Consider the following 19,369-nt stretch of genomic DNA (forward strand, 5'->3'; position numbering starts at 1 on the left):
AGGACCGGGAAAGATCGCTTGAATGGAAGACGACAGGAGACCGATTACTCTTGCCAACTCTCGAAGAGATATGAGGTCTCTCTGTAGAAGTCTGCGGATCTCCCTCCGTGTCGCATGTATCTTGGCCACGGGAAGATGAAGTTGCGAGTTCAAGGTGTCCACCAAGAATCCGAGAAATTCTAGATTCTGGGATGGACGGAGTACAGATTTCTCCCAGTTTATGAGGAAACCAAGACTGTGCAGTAGGTCGATGGCTATTCTGGCCTGATGCACTACTAGGGCTTGAGAATGAGCCATGAAGATAATGTCGTCTAGATAGACTATTAATCTTACTCCCAGTTCTCTCAAGCGAGCTACTACGGGTCGCAGAAGTTTGGTAAAGGCCCAAGGTGCTGAGGAGAGCCCGAAGGGTAAACTCGTGCACTCCCAGTCTTGGTTTTTCCAGGAAAATCTGAGATAGCTTATGTGGGCCTGGTGAATAGGAACTGCTAGGTAAGCGTCCTTCAAGTCCAGGCGCACAAGCCAATCGTTTGGCCTCAGGATGTCCCTGAGCATGTGTATCCCTTCCATTTTGAAGTGATGGTAGACAATGAAGTCGTTGAGAGCTCTCAAATTTATAACTGAGCGTACTTTTTGCTTCCTGCGAACCAAGAATATGGGACTGAAGAACCCGCCTTGGCTTGAGCAGGGGCGAATCGCTTGTTTTAGATGTAGACTGCGTATTTCGCCATCTAACGCTTCCTCGTCTGCTATGGACATAACTAATGGTGCAGGACGAGTGGTTTGATGAGGTTGAGCGAAAAACTCTAAGCGCAGGCCGCGCGCTGCGTCCCTGATCCATGCATCGCCTGATAAGGAGTCCCATGCCTGTGCAAAAAGAGCTAACCTCCCCCCTACGGGTGTCTGTGGCGCAGGCGCTACTATGGGTACACTGACCTGTAGTTTGCTGTTGGGCTGGATATCTTGTACTTCTTCTCCATCCACGACCTCTTCCCCGCCCTCTTGAGGGGAAGAAAGTGTCTGAGCGGTCCTGCCAAGAATTGTATTGGTCCCGGGATTGCTGAGGTCTTCGATCAAAGGCGAAGCGGCCGGAGGAGCGACCTCTGCCTCGTCCGGCCCTGGAGAAAACCTTAGTGGCGAAAACCCTTCTGATGGAGTCTTGAGCCTTATCCAAGGCTGTAAAGGTGCCGACGAATTTCGACATTTCTTTCATGAATGGGTCTCCAAAAAGCAGACCTTGGGCTGCTGCTCCTGATTCTGTATCTGCTAGCTCGGTTAGCTTGCCGTCAATTTTGTATAAAATACCTTTACGGCGTTCAGCCGAGATGGCACAACTGGCATTACCCAGTAGACAGAGGGCTCTTTGCGCCCAACCTGAAAGGATTGTTGGATCAATGGGATCACTAGAATCAACGGCCGCCTCGGCCAGGTCCATAATCTTGGCTAGAGGACCAGTAATGTCCAGGACTCTGTCCTGACAGGACTTCCAAGCGCGGTCGATACCCTTTCTCGGGTCTTTCACATTCTTTCCTAGAAATGTGATCATCTTGGAGTCTAACTCCGGGGTGAGGGCTACTTTTCCAGGAATATTGGGACGGGGGCATTCTGCCTTTAATCTGGCCCTTACTTCCTTATCTAGAGGCTTGCGAAGTCTGTTCATGATGTAATTGGTTGTTCTGGACGAAGGTTCCCAGTCAGAGGATCTGGGGTGCACAAGATCTTCTGGAGCAAACATCCCGCTGGAAGTGGGGGGTTCCTCCGTTACCTTCTTGGGGATGGGGACTGCCACAATCCCAGAGGTAGAGGGTCGCGACCCTATAGTTTGAGAATCCTCATCAGAGGATGAAAGGGGATGGTAGTTATCATAGACCCCTCTATCTTCGTCATCAGTGCCCTGTTGTTCTCCCTCCGGGCTTGAGGGTCTAATACCCCTATTGTCTTCCTCGGGGTAAGAGGGTCTTTCGAGGGAAGGGGAGTCCTTCCTGTCCATGAAGGCTTTTTTAAGCCTGGAGAAGGCGTCTGAGACGGCAGCGGTGGCAGGAGTAGGCTGGCTCGTGGGGGTCATGGAGTCTCTGCTCCTACGAGCCGGAGTACATCCCCCATCTATAAGGTGCTTTCTTTTGCGTGTTTTCTTTTTCCCCGTTGGGGAGGTCTCCTGAAGATGCTCCTCCATACTGTCTAGGCGCTGCTGGATAGGCAGGAGCATCTTGGATACTGCCTTCTTGATGGTGGTCTCCACTGAGGATCCCAGCACCTTTTTGAGGCTGTCTGCCATTGCCACCTCATCTATGTGATACTCTTCCTCCTCATGATCAGACCAATCCTGATCTGCCTGGGGAAAGTACTGAGCTGCCATAATCAACTTCAAATGCACCTCTCTTTTTTTTTTTTTTTTAAATATAAATGTAAATGCTCTTAGTGGGCAACAGACAGCCTTCTCTCAGCCCACTCAATTTCAGACAAGGAAGGTGTGGAGCACGATACCTTGCTGAAAAGAAAAATCAATATATTTCTGTGGAAGTTATCTGCAACTTCCTTCGATTTCGTTTTCTTTCTTTTTTATAAAGTTGTAAAGGAAAGGAAAGGGGGCTCGTAATTGCAGCTGGCGCTCGCTTTCAAAATCCGTTGTAAAGGCAACGGAAATGACAAGCGAGCGCCAGCTGTTTGAGGAAAGGACTCAGGGAGCAGAGGCTCCCTCTAGTGGCCACGGAAGGCCACCGCAGCGAAATGCAGCGAAATGCTCTCCGTGTGCGGCCTTCCCGGGCTCTGTGGGAGTGAAGAGCGAGCCGGAGGCCGCGCACGGAGGGGTGAATAAATTAAAAAGGGCCGCTCGCGAACGCGAGGGCTCCTATCAGCAGCAGAGATCCTCTCGCGGCAGCGAAGCTGCTAACGCGGAGGATCGAGTGAAACTGACAGAAAATGAAGCGCGTTACGCGCGCGTGTACTTATTATATTTACAAACGCTAAATAAAATATGTAAATATATCATTCATCTTATTAAAATATATTTAAATATATTTAAATTAAACATTTTTTTTTTTTTTTATATAAACAAGGAGATTAAAAAATGGGTACTTATCTTTGCTGTGAGCAGCAAGAAAGAGGGAGTGACATAATTTGTATGACTGTTTATATGGACAGCCAGTTATTCATTGGTGGACTAAGTCACATGTTAGTGACCCTTTGCTGGACCTTTCCTGAAGCATCTTGGGAAATGGAGTTTTTCTTGGACTTACACTGTTTTTGTTAATGTTTACTAAGTTCGTTGTGTTTTTTCATGCACCTTTTGTCTGCCACGCACTCCTGCGCTTTCAATAAGGTGCATTAACACTTGCTGCTGAGCTTTCTATTTATATTAATAAAAGAAAGAGAAGCATAATGGGAGCCTCCGGTCTTGACATAGAATCTAAAGATGGTTTGGTAAAGGTCCAAAATGTAGGGAAAAAACAAAATATTCAGAAATATGCCACCAGGAAACACTGAAACGTGCAGACAACAACACATGTCCTACCTTCCCACGTTCCCACAGATGTCCCGACAAAAATGGTACCTCATATGTGTGGGTGCACTTCGGGTAAAAGCTAAATCACTTGTATATCAAAGGGACTGGGAAGACGACATTTTTACGGTATTCGATTTTGTGGACAACCCAGAGATTTGGTCACGGGTGTCGCAACCACTACAGAAAACAGGGAACCCCGTTCATTTCTCAAAAGAAGGCACCTGTGGGAATCCATAGAGTTCTGACTTTCGCGAATCACCCTAGAATGTATTATCCAAAGTCGAAAATGTAGGGGAAAAATACACAATTTTCAGACATTTGCCACCAAGAAACACTGAAACATGCCGGCAACAACACATGTCCTACCTTCCCATATTCCCACATGTGTCCCGAAAATAACGGTATCTCGCATGTGTGGGTGCACTTACCTGGGCGCAAAGAGAAACTGCTAAACCACTGGTATACCAAATGGCCTGGGAAGACAATGTTCTTACGGTATTTGGTCTTGTGGACAACCCACAGATTTGGCCCTGGGGTGTCACAGCCACTAAGGAAAACCGGGAGCCCCATGCATTTCTGAAAAGAAGACACACGTAGGAATCCAGAGGTCTAACTTTCTCGAATCGCCCCAGATTTGATTACCCACAAGGCCCGGCAAAGTCCAAAATGTAGGGAAAAAACATAAAATAAAATGAGTGGGACACATGAGTATTGGGCCTCCCTTGTGTATGCGCTCTTTACAATCACCAAGTCGTTTCCCTGCGCTGGTCAGGAGTGGAGCTCTGTGAGGCAGCGTTGCTTACCACAAAGTAAATTCTATTGTTTTAACCTTCTTTTGCTTATGGACCCTAACTGTGGGTTTAGGCATTGCTTTTTCCACTACAGATCAGCATGGACTTTGCTGGAAGTACCAGGGCATGGCTCACACTGTGGCGCTATGCAATGTTTGAGATTCCTTCTCTGACATGCTATACAGAATATCCCAGAAAGAGTGGGAGGAGGTTTCCATTCTCTCCTCCATTACACATCAGTGACTTTGTGTCAGCCAAGGTATTTCTTCTTTTCACCCAATCACCCCATGCCAGTGACAGGTTTCTGGGGTGCTCCCAAACCGGACGGCTTCTACTGACCCTTTCCTTACCCACAAGGCTTTAGTACCAAAAGACCACACACCCAACGTTTTCTGTGGGACTACTTCAGGCTAATGGACCCCCCACCCCTTACTGTGGTCATGTCTCTGGTTCACTTGGTGACTAACCAGATCAACAATGCTCTCTTCACTGTGGTTTTCCTCAAGGTTCCCACTGGGAGCAAATAGGAACCTGAAATGGTGTCACACCATGCCACTGATCCAGAAGAGGCTTAAGAGACCATTATGCAGGCTTGCCCATAGGTTTCTTCAGAAACTCCTTTTGGCAACTAAAGAGGGTACTTTCTTGGATTTACTGCATCTAGGTCCAGGCCCAAGGTTCATGAACTGGCATTATATCCCATGATGGGTGTGGGGGAGTAAGTTCCTCCTAATTGCAGTTTGAGCTACTGTGAGGCAGCTTTATCGGTTTCCCATGCTTTTCATACAACCCTGTCCCATAGTTGCTTCTCTCTCAAAAAACAGATACTGCCACTTTCATGCCACTATGCCTATGTGCTCATCCCCATGCACATCAGCGGCTAAAGGGAGAACACCCCCCGTACACAATTCGGTCAATGAGGCGCCGCATTGAATAGTTCACATTCCTCACAATCTTTGTACACATTTTGACCCAGACCTGGACCAGGGTAAAGGAGAAGTCAAGCTTCCTGATTCCAGATTAAACATGTCTTCAGACAAGGGTGGTGAAGGCAAGTCCCTGTTGCGCACACGACAGAATGAATACAATGCTCTAGGGAAAGAAGCCAAGAGATAGCTTGCCAGGATAATAAAGTTTAATTGTACAGAATACAAAATATCAGCAAAGGACTCTGCTGCTCGAGAACGTTCCATCTCCAAACTGAATGTCCATGCCTTTTGAGATGCCACAGCATCACTAATTACGTCACATATAGGGTCAAAACCCGCACAGATGATTTGTAGGACATTATTCATGATCCTGCTCCATAGGGGATGGCAAGCTGCAATTGGTCCACTTCTTAGCCGTCTGTCGATTCCCATGTGGGTCAGCTGGGCTCATCTCTCCATGGAGTGAAGGTGAGGTCTCTCATGAGTTACATTGTACAAATTTATAACGACATACGAAGCCTACTACTACATCACTGTGGCATACACCTGGGAGGCTCGGGGACTGGTGCCAGAGGGAAGGGAGGAAGAAATACAGTCGTACTGACCCAGACTCTTGATACCGCACCTCTCGCACTCAAGGCTTCCACCCTCATTTTGATCTATAATTTATGGCTCCTTGTACCTCGTGTTACAAAGGATGTATTTTATGCTGAGGGGTGAAACAAAGGCACATGCTTAGATCTTTTATGGTCATTTGGTTTATGCTAGGGGCCGGGGGGTCATTTGCTAGCATGGAATGCAGAGGTGTGGGCTCTGCGATCGCTGGGTGGGGGTTAGAGGCCTGCTGGCAGCTTGGTTGTGATGAATGGGCACTGCGAGGAGCTTGGTGTTGTCTCACAGCCTTGCAGGGCGCATTCCTTCCAATGATACTAAAGATTTGCAACAGCAAAGGGACAAGGGGGAAGTGAGCTTCCGTGAGAACTGATGGTGCAGGTTTATTCTGAATGGTTTGGGCCTAGTCAAATCTTTCCATGGGGCTAAGCTGATGCAGTGGGGCTATGCAAGACTGCGTCTCTGCCATAATTATAAAATTACATTTCTTTCTATGAGCCTTCTAAGGTTATACATTTGCTTTTCGCTCTATATTATATTCACGCATAGTTTATTAGTGCTGTTCTCTCCCCCTTGTGCATTACACTATAGGGGATTCGCCTTACCTTAAAGCGCCTAGGAGGGTGGGATAGACTAATTTCCATCTCAATAGTGGCATACTGAGCTCCTATTACAGTAATTAATTCCCCTACCCCTTATTCACGCTCATTTGTTTGCCTTATGCAGGTGTTCCCTCTATCGGTATCCAGGCCCTACACACATGTCTCAAACTTTCCCCTGATCGCGCATACTCCTCAGGTGTACATGTCATATAAATGCAACCTCTATCTCTGGCCAGGTCTCCCCACACTTCTTTATAATATTCGGTGTCAGAGGGAGGAACAATGGTTGTGTAGTATAGGTTATCAACTGTATCTCCAACAGGGATTGCAACCATGTGGTGAACGGGTGGGTCAGTTTGTACTTCCATTGGTATTACCCAAATTGGTCGTTTACAATTGTTCGAATGAACAATTGACCGAATTTATGGGTTTTGGGGGTTTGGCATTGGGTGGGGGGTTGTGGGGGGTTTCCCCGCACATATGTGGTACAATTGACCTTCACAATTCGGTCAATTGTGAAAAGGTCAATTGTCATTCGAGCAGTTGTAAAACGATCAATTCGTATACAACCCTTCCATTTCCTTTGTATCATGAGGTGCTTTAGTACTACCAATAGAAACCATCATCATTGCACTTTTAGGCACTGCGTTTGTACAACATCGGAGGCCCAATTGGCACTTGCAGAAGATCACCAAGACAAACACAATGATGGGCACCAACATTTTCACCAATGTTCCTAGCCAGGATGAGGCCCAGCTGAAGGCCAGGGAGAACTAATCTTCTTTAACGACAGCTTCTTTTTTCATCTTCACTCATAGTTCATGCACTGCTGCGATAACATGTGATAATGTCCCATTTTCAGCATCTTCGGAAGGTACGAACGTGCAACATGAACTCCCTATCTTTTTTTCAAACACTTCCTTCCGTGGCTGTCAGTGGATCCAACACATACCTGTTCTGCATTGTCATTAGTCTAAGGGCCCTCCGCTTCACTCCTATGACATTGTTAGGTACGAATTGGTGCAGTCACACTGTGTGGGACTATACAACACTTATCTGCTTGATAACAACACTTAACCCACCTTTTGGTATAGGTCTGTACTACACAAGTTGGTAGTGTTACTGAGCAGCCTGGCCTATCTCAAGAGGGGTAAATGTGAGCTGTAGAGCTGTACGAGTGAAATTCGTAAATACAAGTAACCAAGTAACCCTTACACTCAAGGTTTCACTTTGAATAGTTAATTATTTATTTAACGTCAGTTTAAAATAAGCATTTTTAAAAAGGCAATTCGTTGTAACAATTCAAATACACTTTAAAACTACTTTTCAGAATCAAAACAAGTTAGTGGATAATCTTTGGATATGCTTCATACACAATTCCTACACCCTGTGGTGACTTCAATCACAAGGACAGTAATGGCAATTATAAATCAAACTAGTATACTTTGCAGATTCTGAGGTTGCAGAAAGGAAAGGGTTAGGGAAGTAAAAAGGTTAGAACAATTTCTCAGTAAATGTGAGGACAACTAAATCCTCCAATGAAGTCTAGATAAGCCTTTCCCAGCAGTATCAGTTTACACAAGCTACCACCTATGAGGGACAAACAAAATCAAAGTCAATGGATTTAGAAGAGTGCCTTTAGGGAGCCAGGATAGCCAAAGTCTTTTGGAACACAGTCGATGGATCTGATGCACTTCTTGGATCAAAGTCTTGCACAAAGTTAGAGAGTTCAGTAATATCACTTATAGAGCCACAAGCTATTAAACTTGGGAGAAGGGAGTTGAAATCAACTCAAAAAGGTAAGCCGATGTAATTCCCAAGTGAGAAGAGCGCATCTAAAGGCAATAAGGTAAGTACCCCAAGCCTAAACAGTACCACTGGTTAGAAGAAGAGTGGTCCAGCTGGATTCCGTCTTGCTACAGCGGTGCAGACCCTGGTATCTGAGCCTAAGTCATGGGGACAAGAGGGAGGACATCTGTAGGGCTCCTGCGGCGGACATTGGGAGGTCGTCAGCAGCTACTGGCTCTTATCAATTCAGCTGCACTTTCCAGTTTCAGCGCTTAGCAAATAGCACTGATGCGGATCTCGGACACCAGTTGGACTCTCTTCACTCCCTCGGTCCTGCACTCTGGTGAGGGGACTCTGGATCTGGAGGTGCTGATTCTGGATGGTCCTTAGGAGTCTCCTGGAGCTTCTGTCTCAATTCGTTTCCACGGCAGACACTGCACTCGAATATGGACACTCGACCCCTGGCATTGGGCTCTCACAGCAACAGAGAAGCACACCAAGTTGGAGATGGTGGTCCAATTGAGTTCTTCTCAGGGTTAGTTGGTCTCACTAACCCAAGGGGAGAAGTTGTTCCATCCGTAGCTTCTCTGCCAAGGTGAAAAAGGAGGTCAGCACAGCAGCAGGCCTTTACCGTGTAATTCAAAGGTCCAGGAGGTTGCAGCAAGTTTTGATCACAGTTTCTTCGACGGGTGTTTGTCCCAGTGGTTGACTCTGCCTGTAGTCCCAAAACCCTTGCCTTTTAAGCAGGTTTCTCCCATTCATGCACAGCCCAGGCTGTCAATCACACAGCAGGTTGGCTGTCCTGAAAGGACGGCCAGACAGCCAATCAGGACTAGTTGCATTCAGGCATTCCTAGAGACAAAGGACAGGGGGGAGTTTCGGGACCCTTCCTCACATCCTGTCCTTCCAGACACACTGGAGCCAGGGGCGGGCTTCAGCGCTGAAGACCACCAAAGGCAAGTCAAACAAAGGGCTCAAACCTGTCTCAATTCACAGAGTAAAACCCAAGAAAGACCTCACAACCAGAAAATGGTGAAAAAAGAAGACAGGCTATTTTGACAAAATGGTCACCCATGGGTGCTGTACTGCAGCTGAGGGTTCAGCCTGTGGTAGAAAAGCACAATGGTAGGAAAAAGTAAACCACTGCCACCAGCCAATTAAAATAGTGAGGGTAACATACAAATGTTACATGAGAATGTAGGATAAGGGGCTACTAGATAACCCCCAAGCACTCCACATAAGATGGTGTGTGCGTGTCCAACAAAGATAAAAGGTAAGTCAAGTCAATTTCACTTTACTATTCTTGGGAACTGTAGTTCACACAAGAAAAGGTATTTAAACCTTATGAGAAACCTAAAGGATTTCTCTGGGACACTGCACTGAAGGTGCTGTGTGTCACCATACAAAAAGCAGATGCCTGCAGAGTTTGTCAGACTCCAAAAACAGTGAAAACACAAAATCCAAATCAGGTAAAAACACATGTAAGACTGAGAAAAAGGCCTACTTACTCCAGGGTAAAAGTTAAGTCCTAACAGACATTGAGCCCTTGTTCAGTATCGTTGGCCAATTGGATCAGCTCCCATCTGACTATTTGCAACCATTTGGCATTTGTCTGTACGGTGGGTATTAAAGAGGAAAAAAATGTCTCTGCAGAATTATAGAGCTTGTATTCATCAGGTATCTGCAAGTAGTACGGACAAGTCTGTTGATATGTAATTGGATCTTCTCCTTCTTCGCAGTTGGTCATATGACTCTTTCTCGCGAAGGATGAGAATGTCTGGTGGCAGCATTGTGTGCAGTGCTTTGATGGTTGGGGGTAGTTGGAATTTCTTTAGAGAGGAGGCCATATTTGTTCAGTCATACTCTTAATTAAGGTGATTGGGCATTGTAGGGCTTTTATGGGTTGCAAAAGAGTCTCCGGGCAAGTCTTTCTCTCGAGTTTGTTCCACAGCTTTTGGCGGTCGATCTGGTCAAAAGGTTGTACCAGATTGACAAAAGCCATGAAAAGTTTCAGTTTCCGCCCTTTTAGCATGTCAAGGATAAAAATATTTGCAAAGTCCAAATGCCTTTAACAAACCATGTTTGTAATGGGTCGTTGACTCTTGCACCCCTGCACCAGGTGCTGAAATGATCTAGGATAAATGTACCATACAAATTTACAATTACATCGAGGAGGGCAATGGGACAATAGTTCTTTGGGTTGTTGCGATCCCCGTTTTTAAAAATGCGGACCACAATCTCCCTCCTCCAGGAACTCGGTATTCCGCGAGAGTTGGAGATCTGTAACAACAACGCATGAATCAATGGAGCCCATTTATCTTGATGTTCCTTCATCATGAGATTTGTTAATCTGTCGGGTCACTGGGCTCGTGAGTTGTTAAGCTTTGCAATTCAGTTCTGAATATCAATGATAGTCGAAGAGGATATCGAAGGGACTGTGTCGACAGAGGTGGAGTCAATTGTCAGGGTGTCAGAGGCAGCAGCATATAGATTTTTAAAGTGTTCGATCCAGACAGATTCAGTGATTTGATCGTCATTCAGCTGGGGACCTACTGATTTTACTGAAGACCAAAAGTCTCCTGGTTTTTTTCTTACCAAGTTCTTGAGCATGGCTTCCAAGTCCTGCTGAAATAACTTCCGCCCAAATGAATACAGCCAATTATTGTATTAATGTCTTTTGAGGCCATTAGTGCATTCCACATAGTGGCTCTGGAGGTGTGAGAGGATGAGTGTGACTTGGTCTGTGTCTTGACATTGCCAGGGGGGGACACGAGGTATTTAAGTCACTGCACACAATCACATTCCATGTTTGTTGAACTGTGTATGTGTCGTTTATTAGATGGGATATGTGATTGATGAAGCCTTCATTAAATACGGCAGCCGATTCCAATAGGCATTGATTATGACCAATTTGGCTACAGTCGAAGAGTTCAAGGCATTGTTCCGTTTCCCAGGTAAGTAGCAGCTCTTGAGCCAAAGGGTTCACTGAGATAGATTTGGTTAAAGTCAGGGGACTTCCGGACTTAATATCTGTTAACAAGCCTGAAGTCCGGCGTCCCTTTTTGCCCTTTACAGCGGCGCTTAATGATGTCTCAAATCCATCTAAAATTGGGTTTACACATAGCCAAGTCTCTTGAAAGCATAACAGATCATAAGTTTATCTTTCTGGGTTTTGCCAAATGACTGAAACCTCAAGTGTTCCATGAAGCCATTGACAAGCAGGGGTTTTTCAAATTGGGGTTACAAGTTAGTTTGTTCCCATTCCGTATCGCAGGTGTGAGTTGCTAAAGGTTATCGTGTACTAGTAGAGCTCATGAAAGCCATGACCAATCCTGGTTTATAATTTGATCTGGTGGGACAGATGGGAGCTGACTAATGCATCTTGTTTGACATAGGCAGCTTGTGGTTGGAATGTGACATTTAACTTCGGGCCCAAGCCGATCTGAAGTGTGTCTAGATACTTTGGCTCTAGTTCATCAGTAGTGGTTTCCTTGGCAGTGATTTCGGCTGCAAGGCCTTCATGCTTGCAATTGAAGCGTGGCAACATAGTACATCTGGGCTACTTGCTCACTCTCTGAGTCCTTGAGTGTTGTTAGATCAAAGCTTAACATCAACATGCTTTCAGCTGCATCAAGCAGCATGTTCTTGATCACTGAAGATGTCAGGTGCAGGTAAATTGGATCAGTTCTCAGATCATCCACTAATTCAATTATTATTAGGTTTTCGAGGAGAGTTGCCTCAAGTTGAGGATGCAGTGGAATAGGTCTAACAGTGTCCTCCAATTAAGGATTAGGTTGTTATTATCCAAAATTCTCTGTAGTTTCAACCTCTGATATTTCAGATCTTGAAGCAAGGGGCCATCGAACCTTCTATTTGTGACACGTTCTGTTCATCATGGATCTTTCCTGTCTGTTAGCTCGTTGATAATGGATACTGGTAGCTGTGCCTAGAAGCTGGTTCTCGACAATTTTCAATGCTCCCTGAGGAGCTGGGAGGCACTGAGCCTGTGAGATGGCAGCCATTCTTAATTCTCCAGTTTTTTGAATGAGCAATAAAGATGTATTTTGGTCTGTGCACCTGGGTTCATTTGCATTATTTGGTCCTTTTGTATGGTTAGCCGAGCAGAGACCTTTTCCTTTTTTCTGCCATAGTAAGGAATGGAAGCAATGGTGGGTTCAAGAACCGGGTGACTTTTTATGTGTTTGTGTTCTGGTTTGGCCAAAGGAATCTCTGATAGTCCTTGTGAGGCATGAGGGCTAATTTGCATATCCTCAATGGAATATGTGGAAAGGTCTAGCAAGACTTGGAGGGACAGACTTTTTTCGCTAATGGTGGTCTCGCCCATGGGTGCGAGAACTTTGGTTGGAGTACATAGAGATGCATTTTTGTTCAGCCCAACCTTTACTTTTAACGAGGTTGTCCTTGGTGCTAGTTTTGGGGCACCTTTCTTCAATTTCTGGTGTGGAATAGATAATCCATTGGCTCTTGTAATTAGAGGGTCTTAAGATGATGTCTTTGTTAAAGGTGCCTTATCTACTCTGTTTTCTTTTGTGAATATGGCAAATGCTGGATTTGCCAGATTTTCGGTTATGGCCGCCTCAACCAAAATGTTGTCAATGTCGTGGTTGGAGCAGAGACATGGTCCTTGTACCATTTGAGCCAAGGCTAATGGTTTGCCAGGGACTTGCGCACATGGGTTTTGAGGGAGCTCTGGCTCTCTAGTAAGATCTACCTGCTGAGTGACAATGGTGGTTTGTGTCCCTTGGGAGCAGCTTTTGAGTTGGTCAGGAGCAGATTGTGGATTCACGTTCCTCAAGTCGAATTGCAGCTGGTCAGATGCGCCTCGCTGGTCATTGGCTGTGACACACCCCTCCAAAAAAAACAATTTAGTATGAGTCATTGCCTACGAAGTAGTATGGTCTTTAAGAGAATCGTTCAGAAGCTCGTAGAGTTTCATGAATGGAGTGAGGGTAATGGTGATGGTCGACGACATAGTGAGGAGGTCTGGTTTGTTGTTCTTCGTTGATGCATGCTTTGGGGGAGAGCTAGGTTCCTGGTCAAAAGATGAATCATGGGGAGTAATTATACTTGAATGCCGGCACGCTAAATTGATGCTTGAAACTCAAGGCTTTCCTTCATGCATGCGATCGGGACTCGTGTCCCTGAATCTGATGATAAGTCCCTAAGACCAGATTGAGGCTGAGCCTCGATATCAATGGCAGTGATGGATGAGGGTGGTCCGGGTGCTGCAAAGGCATTGATAACTACTACTGATAGAGGGCCTTCTGAGACATCTGGAGGAGCCAGGACTGATTTAATGGACAAAGGGGCGGGGGAGATAGAGAATCAGGATTAAAATCGCCCAGTAACTGTTTTTCAATCAGCGCTTTGAAAGCTGCATCAATCTCCTCCTACCATGAACCCATGGGCCGTCTTGGATCAGTCGCTGGAGGGAGGCTTTTACATGGATAAAGCAGTTTATTTTCAGCTCCCCAGTTTATTAAGGGGATCAATGGGATATTATCTTTGTCAATTCTAAGGTAAGGAAAAGTCAAAAAAATTAGTTGAAACTAGCGGTGCCATGGAGTCATGTGCTGGGCAATTGTTTATAGATTGTACTACAAAAGCTCCAATGCTTTCCAAGATGTCTGCATCGGATGGATCTTCCATCAATTGGGCTCCTTCGGCCCTAGGTGCTTTAAACACATTGGTTGTGGGAAAAATTATGCCTTGACCACAACCCCTCACTACTGCTATCTTGTAAATCCTGGGCAGAATGCACGTTTTGTTTTGATCTTTTGTAACACGAGTAGATGTTGTTGGGCCACGGTTTGGTATAGAGCACGGAAATTGTCTTGTTAAGTTTGCATATCCTGTTCGTTTGTTATGCTTTCCGTGTGGTTGAGATAAAGCCCCCTGCATAGGTCTCTGAGTTCTGTGCTAAGCTAACTCCTCGACTGCCAGAGGGCTTTTGGCGACATCATCTGGCCCATCAATGGTGTTAGCTGTTCCTTGCTGTATTTCAGGTTGGTCAGCGGAAAGTTCTGTGTTGTTTGTATTGGGCGAATCATGTGTCGCCTTTGCAGGTTTGAAAATTCCATGCATCTGGGCTTTTACCACTAGGGCCTCTGCCCCCGGGGTAAGCTCATTTCAGGCAGCATGTTGGTTGGTAGCTTGGGGCCTGGAATAGAGGCCGTGACCTGTCCTACATTTTCACAACCTTCTCGGAACTGGGGATCTACACCCCGAGGGCGGCTCAAAGGGAAAGCTAGATCTACTGACCCCCGGTCTGTATCATCAGCTGGGGAAAAGAGAGGAATACCATTCCCGGGAGGGCAGTAGCTTGACGGTTTGGTGACTGGTACAGCTGCATCTGGAACGATGAGACTTGTACTCAAAGAGCAGAATCCTGTTGGCGGACGGCAAGGGGAACCATCGTGTGACTTCTCAGCATCCTCCACCTCTGCCCTCCCTAACGCTCAAAGTCAGTTTCGGAGTAGCCTCTTGGAGGGTGACATTCTGTTGAACTAAAGGGGCTAGATCCCGTCTGTGTGAATCAATAATTTACATTGGATAGTCGGGGAAGGCAAGATTGAAGTGTTCATGGAAGCACGTTTTGTCTTACCCGTTTCACTTGGGGCGTACAAAGAGGAGACCATGTGAACACACTTTGCTACGCTCTGCTTTCTTGGCAGAAGATGAAAGCGAGCGTCAGCTGGAGGCGTGGTCTGGTATGGATAGCATTGAAAGACTCCGTCAGCCTTTTTGATCTTCGAGTTGAAACAGTGTGGCAGTCTCGAACAGCAGCTCAAACGCACAGCGTGTGCAGACAACTAGACACTCAACACCAACATTAGTTTGTTTCATGGTTCATATAGATCTAAGAAGATAGGATGGATAGTAAAATGATGTAATGGCTGCATCCCACATTGTTAGGGACGTGGGGTGGCAAAGGATCTGGAGCCAGCCACAACAGAGATAAAGTAGGGGGTGTTAGATACTGTCTCACCCATCATGTTGCGTTATCTTTCAAACATTGAATGTTGCTAGACAAGAGGCAGGAATGTGGGGCAAACTAATGTTGGATCACAGTTCTCATATCACATGGCAAATTGAATCATACCGCTGATTGGAGAAAAGGCATTTGTTGCGCTATATTACACCACCTCTTTAGATGACGAGGCTTTCCAAGTACTATTGACACACATAGACTATGGTAGAGGGATTTTACAATAATGTTCCCCAAAAACCTGCAAGCAAGAGTTACCATGGTGTGGTGTGATGGGTCACTTAGTCAGCATTCTATTGCATTTAGGGGAACAAACGCAAATAGTTTGGTAACAATATGCTCCTGGAGGCTCAAAGCAAGCTTTCATATTATATCTTCATAGTGTTGTCATCATTTTGGGATGGGACTGGGACATTGCACAAGGCCCCTTTCTGGATAAGTTTAACAGTCCACTAGATAGGAATGACCAGGACAGAGACATGTTAAAACATGTATGGCAGACCATGGCCAGGTAGATGTGCAGAGAATTGTATGTCAACAGAAACGGATTCTACATCAATATCTTGCGTTTATAAAACAGAATCATGGATAGATTACTTTCGGAGATCCTCAAATGTTTTACAGAAGGTGTTAGGCTGTAAAATCCTCCTTGGTGGAATATGAAATCATTGCTCAATATGTGTAATATGGAATCTGAACCCCGGGACTGTCCAGATTTCCATGCCATTTTATAACCTTAGCTGAAAAGTATAAACATTCCTGAATGATGGCCTCATTGTGGTACTCAAACTCCAATCAAAATCAGGGTGTAAGTTGTGATCCGGAATAGGAGAATCATTTGGTGTGGTGGTCTTGTGCTGTTTCCTCTTTTGTGCTGCTTGTGCTGACAATACTTCATATGCACTTCCCTTGGATGTTCAGACTCTGCTATCACTGTTTATCAATTAAGGCTGTAGATCTCTTGTCTTGGCTCAGTGGGTCATGTTTTTATTCATATTTTGGGGAGGGCATTGGCCTCCATTTCTGGGAGAACACGCTACTTAGCTGTGGATGCCTGCAAAAATAGAACCACAGGTCCCAGGCAAGCTGTATGACCACGAGGAGACCAACACAGCCACAGTTGTTGCATCTGTCTACACACTTGGAATCTGTGTGTTTCCATGCCCTCGCCTTTGGCTTGCAGGGAGCAGGGTATCTACAATACCAGACAGTATACTTGCACTACTGTTGCAGTATAACTCCACATGCTTTTGTTTTTGCCTTTTGTATCAAATGCTGTTCCAGATAGGTTTGTTAATTTGTGCTCCAATTCAGTGTGGTTGACGAGGATACAAGGCCATCATTGGGAGTACATTATTGCATTTGAAAGTGCTTGTTTTGAGAGTATCCCTAACGTTTATTGTAGTGTACTGTCTTTCTTAAACAAGCAATATGTTCTTTGATTAATTCATTTTGAAACAACCTACCTTCCTTTCCAGCATTTGAAGCCTGAAATCCTTCTTTGAGGTTGCTGAATATTTGTCATCCCAGTTCTTAAAGACTTTGGTACATAACTGAGCAATTCATTACTTGACTGATTCTTGGGGTGAATGAAGAAATGTCCTTGATTGATCATCACCCAATGAATTCTCTTTACACTTGTAGCGTAGGATTTGTTAAAATGACTGGCAGCACCGGATCAAGCACATTCTTCACTATCTAGTAATGGGTGTATTATGATAAATGCCTTCAAGTTGGGTACGCAGAATAAATGGAACAGGTTTGGGGTACAAAGTGCACGACTTGCACAACGTATCTGAAGCATGGACTCTACTTTCTAACCTTCACCATTTCCACTTGCAGATGCAGGACAGAAAGCGAAAGATGCCTTGCTCATATTGTTGTTGTTGTTGGAGTTTGTGCACTGGACATATGGTAAGTGTTTCCTTTGCAATGTAATCATATACAAGACCATGCAATTGCTGCTCTTTCGCGTGCTTAATGAATTTTGACTGATTTACAACAATTGAACAGCACACTAGACTAAGCATGTGCCTCATCGTTCCATGCACGTATCCCTTCTTGCAGCATTATATGGCTGCATTTATGGAGGTACCGCCACTTCTGGCACAACCAGAATATTCAGATTGGACAAGAACCTTGGGATACTTTAAGAGCTTGTTCCCGTGCTGATCGTGCATGTTCCCTGCACACACTAGTCCCAAGTGAGACAGTCATTCGATGAGCCTAAAGCACTAGTTTGGTGTTGGAGGCGCGCCCCCGAAGTTTCCCCTGGACCACCAAGTTGTGGTGGAATGTTGAAATCAAAAGTGCCAATATGTGTCCCATAAATGCTTCACCAACTCAGGCCCCCTTGATCTGCATTCCCTGTAAAGGAACCAGAGTGGGTTTTATGGAAAAGCTGAGTGACCTTATTTGAATAAAGTACCATAACCGAAAATGGTAAGAAGTCTGAGTAAACTATTTATTAATTTAGCAGTTCTTCATATAGCACTTTTATCCAAAGCCCCTTACAAAGGAAAAGCAAAGCAGTACAATAAAATGAATGTGAAGAAAAGAAGCATTAGCCAAGAATTAAGTTCATATGACGATTCGGGGGGAAGGATCTCTGTGATAGATGGTTTTCAGGTAATTTCTTTACTGAATGAGGGATAGACCTGCATGGGTATCTAGAGGTAGGGAATTCCAGAGTTATGGACCAAGGAGTTGAAAAGAGTGAAAAAGAGGAGCCATACAAGGATGTTGGTGTACTGATAAGAAGAACTAGGAGACAGAGTGAAGGTTTTGACTAGGGTGGTAGAGTGGGATCGGGGAGCAGTGATAGGGAGAAGCAAGGGCCTGGATACATTTAAAGATGAAGCAAAGAAACATATATTTAGGCTGTTGAACAGGAAGCTGTGAAGATGAAAGAGAAGACGAGGAATTGGAAGAAAAAGGAAGACAAACATTAATCCTAACTGCTGAGTGTAACATTCTAAAGGAAGAAAAGCGTAATTTGGAAGGCCTACATAGAGTGATAATGAAGACAGGAACAAGCCAAGTTTGAAGAGATGTAGAATAAGAAAAGTTTAGCGTATGATGAATTTTACTGATTTTGAAAAGATAATAACAGTAGAATAAAGCAACAGTTGCAATTTGCCATTGAAACAAAGAGAAGGGGCAAATATGACACCTAGATTACGTGCTTGAAGCAAAATAGGAAAATGAAGTGGACGAAAGGAAAAAGGGAGAGGAAATCCTAGATGAGGCAGGAAAGAATAAGATTTAAATTTTTTGGGATTAAGACAAAGTGAGAAGATGTCCAGGATTTAACAGCAGAAAGACAATTGTGAACATAGTCACTGAAAGAAGGGAATGGCAATACAGTCTGTGTATCGTCAGCATAAAGATGGACCTCAAAGCCAAAATCTGAAATTAAAGAAGCAAGTGAAGAAGTATAAAGATTGAATAATGCAGGACCAAAGACTGACCCCTGTGGAACCCTGTAAGGCACCATAATAAAGAGGAAAGTTGCAGGAAGTTGATCCCATCCAGGAAATTGTGAAGGAATGATTAGAAAGATGGGGAGAAAACCATTTAATGTCAGTACCAGAAAAATCCACTGAAGAAAGAGTGGAAGGATCAACCATATCTGCCGGGCAAAATCAAGATGGAAGGAACTTTAAAATGCAGGGTGGGAAGAATAGTATTTGATACAGAAAGAGGTGTGCTTTTGGTAGAGAAACCCGCTAGCAAAATGGATTGGTGAGGAGGGATCAGATTGTTAGAACTGAGATAGGGAGAGAGTTGAACATAAACTAATCATTCCAAAATATAGGGAAGAAGGGAAATTCAATGAAAATTAGAATGATAAGAAGGGTCAAGAAAAAGCTTTTTAAGAAGTGGAGCATTAGTTGCTACCTTAAATGCAGAAGGAAAAGAACCTGAAGATAACAAACGATTAAACAAAATAGTAAAAATAGGAGCAAGATGAGGATAGGTGTACTTGACTAGAGAGGCAGAAAGAGGGTCCAAAAGGCTACTGTTGAGTGAGCCCAAGTGTTCAGAGGTCACTTCTCCTCAGAGATCGGCAAAAATGAATCACCCAAAACGGAGATCACCAGAGGGGCAATCTCTATAAGAAGCATTGTTTAGTG

General features: G+C 44.8%; 1 protein-coding gene across 2 annotated transcripts in view; it reads left to right on the forward strand.

Annotated features, from left to right (window-relative positions):
• LOC138451714 (uncharacterized) overlaps positions 1-19,369 on the forward strand; it is a 220,565-nt gene that overhangs the window by 20,834 nt on the left and 180,362 nt on the right. For both annotated transcript variants that reach the window (XM_069604924.1, XM_069604925.1), the window contains exon 3: positions 17,076-17,147. In XM_069604924.1, the coding sequence (XP_069461025.1) occupies positions 17,076-17,147 (72 nt within the window). The remainder of the gene's footprint in view (positions 1-17,075; positions 17,148-19,369) is intronic.

Source organism: Ambystoma mexicanum, chromosome 1p (assembly GCF_040938575.1).
Source record: "Ambystoma mexicanum isolate Mex_15411 chromosome 1p, UKY_AmexF1_1, whole genome shotgun sequence".
Taxonomy (NCBI): Eukaryota; Metazoa; Chordata; class Amphibia; order Caudata; family Ambystomatidae; genus Ambystoma; species Ambystoma mexicanum.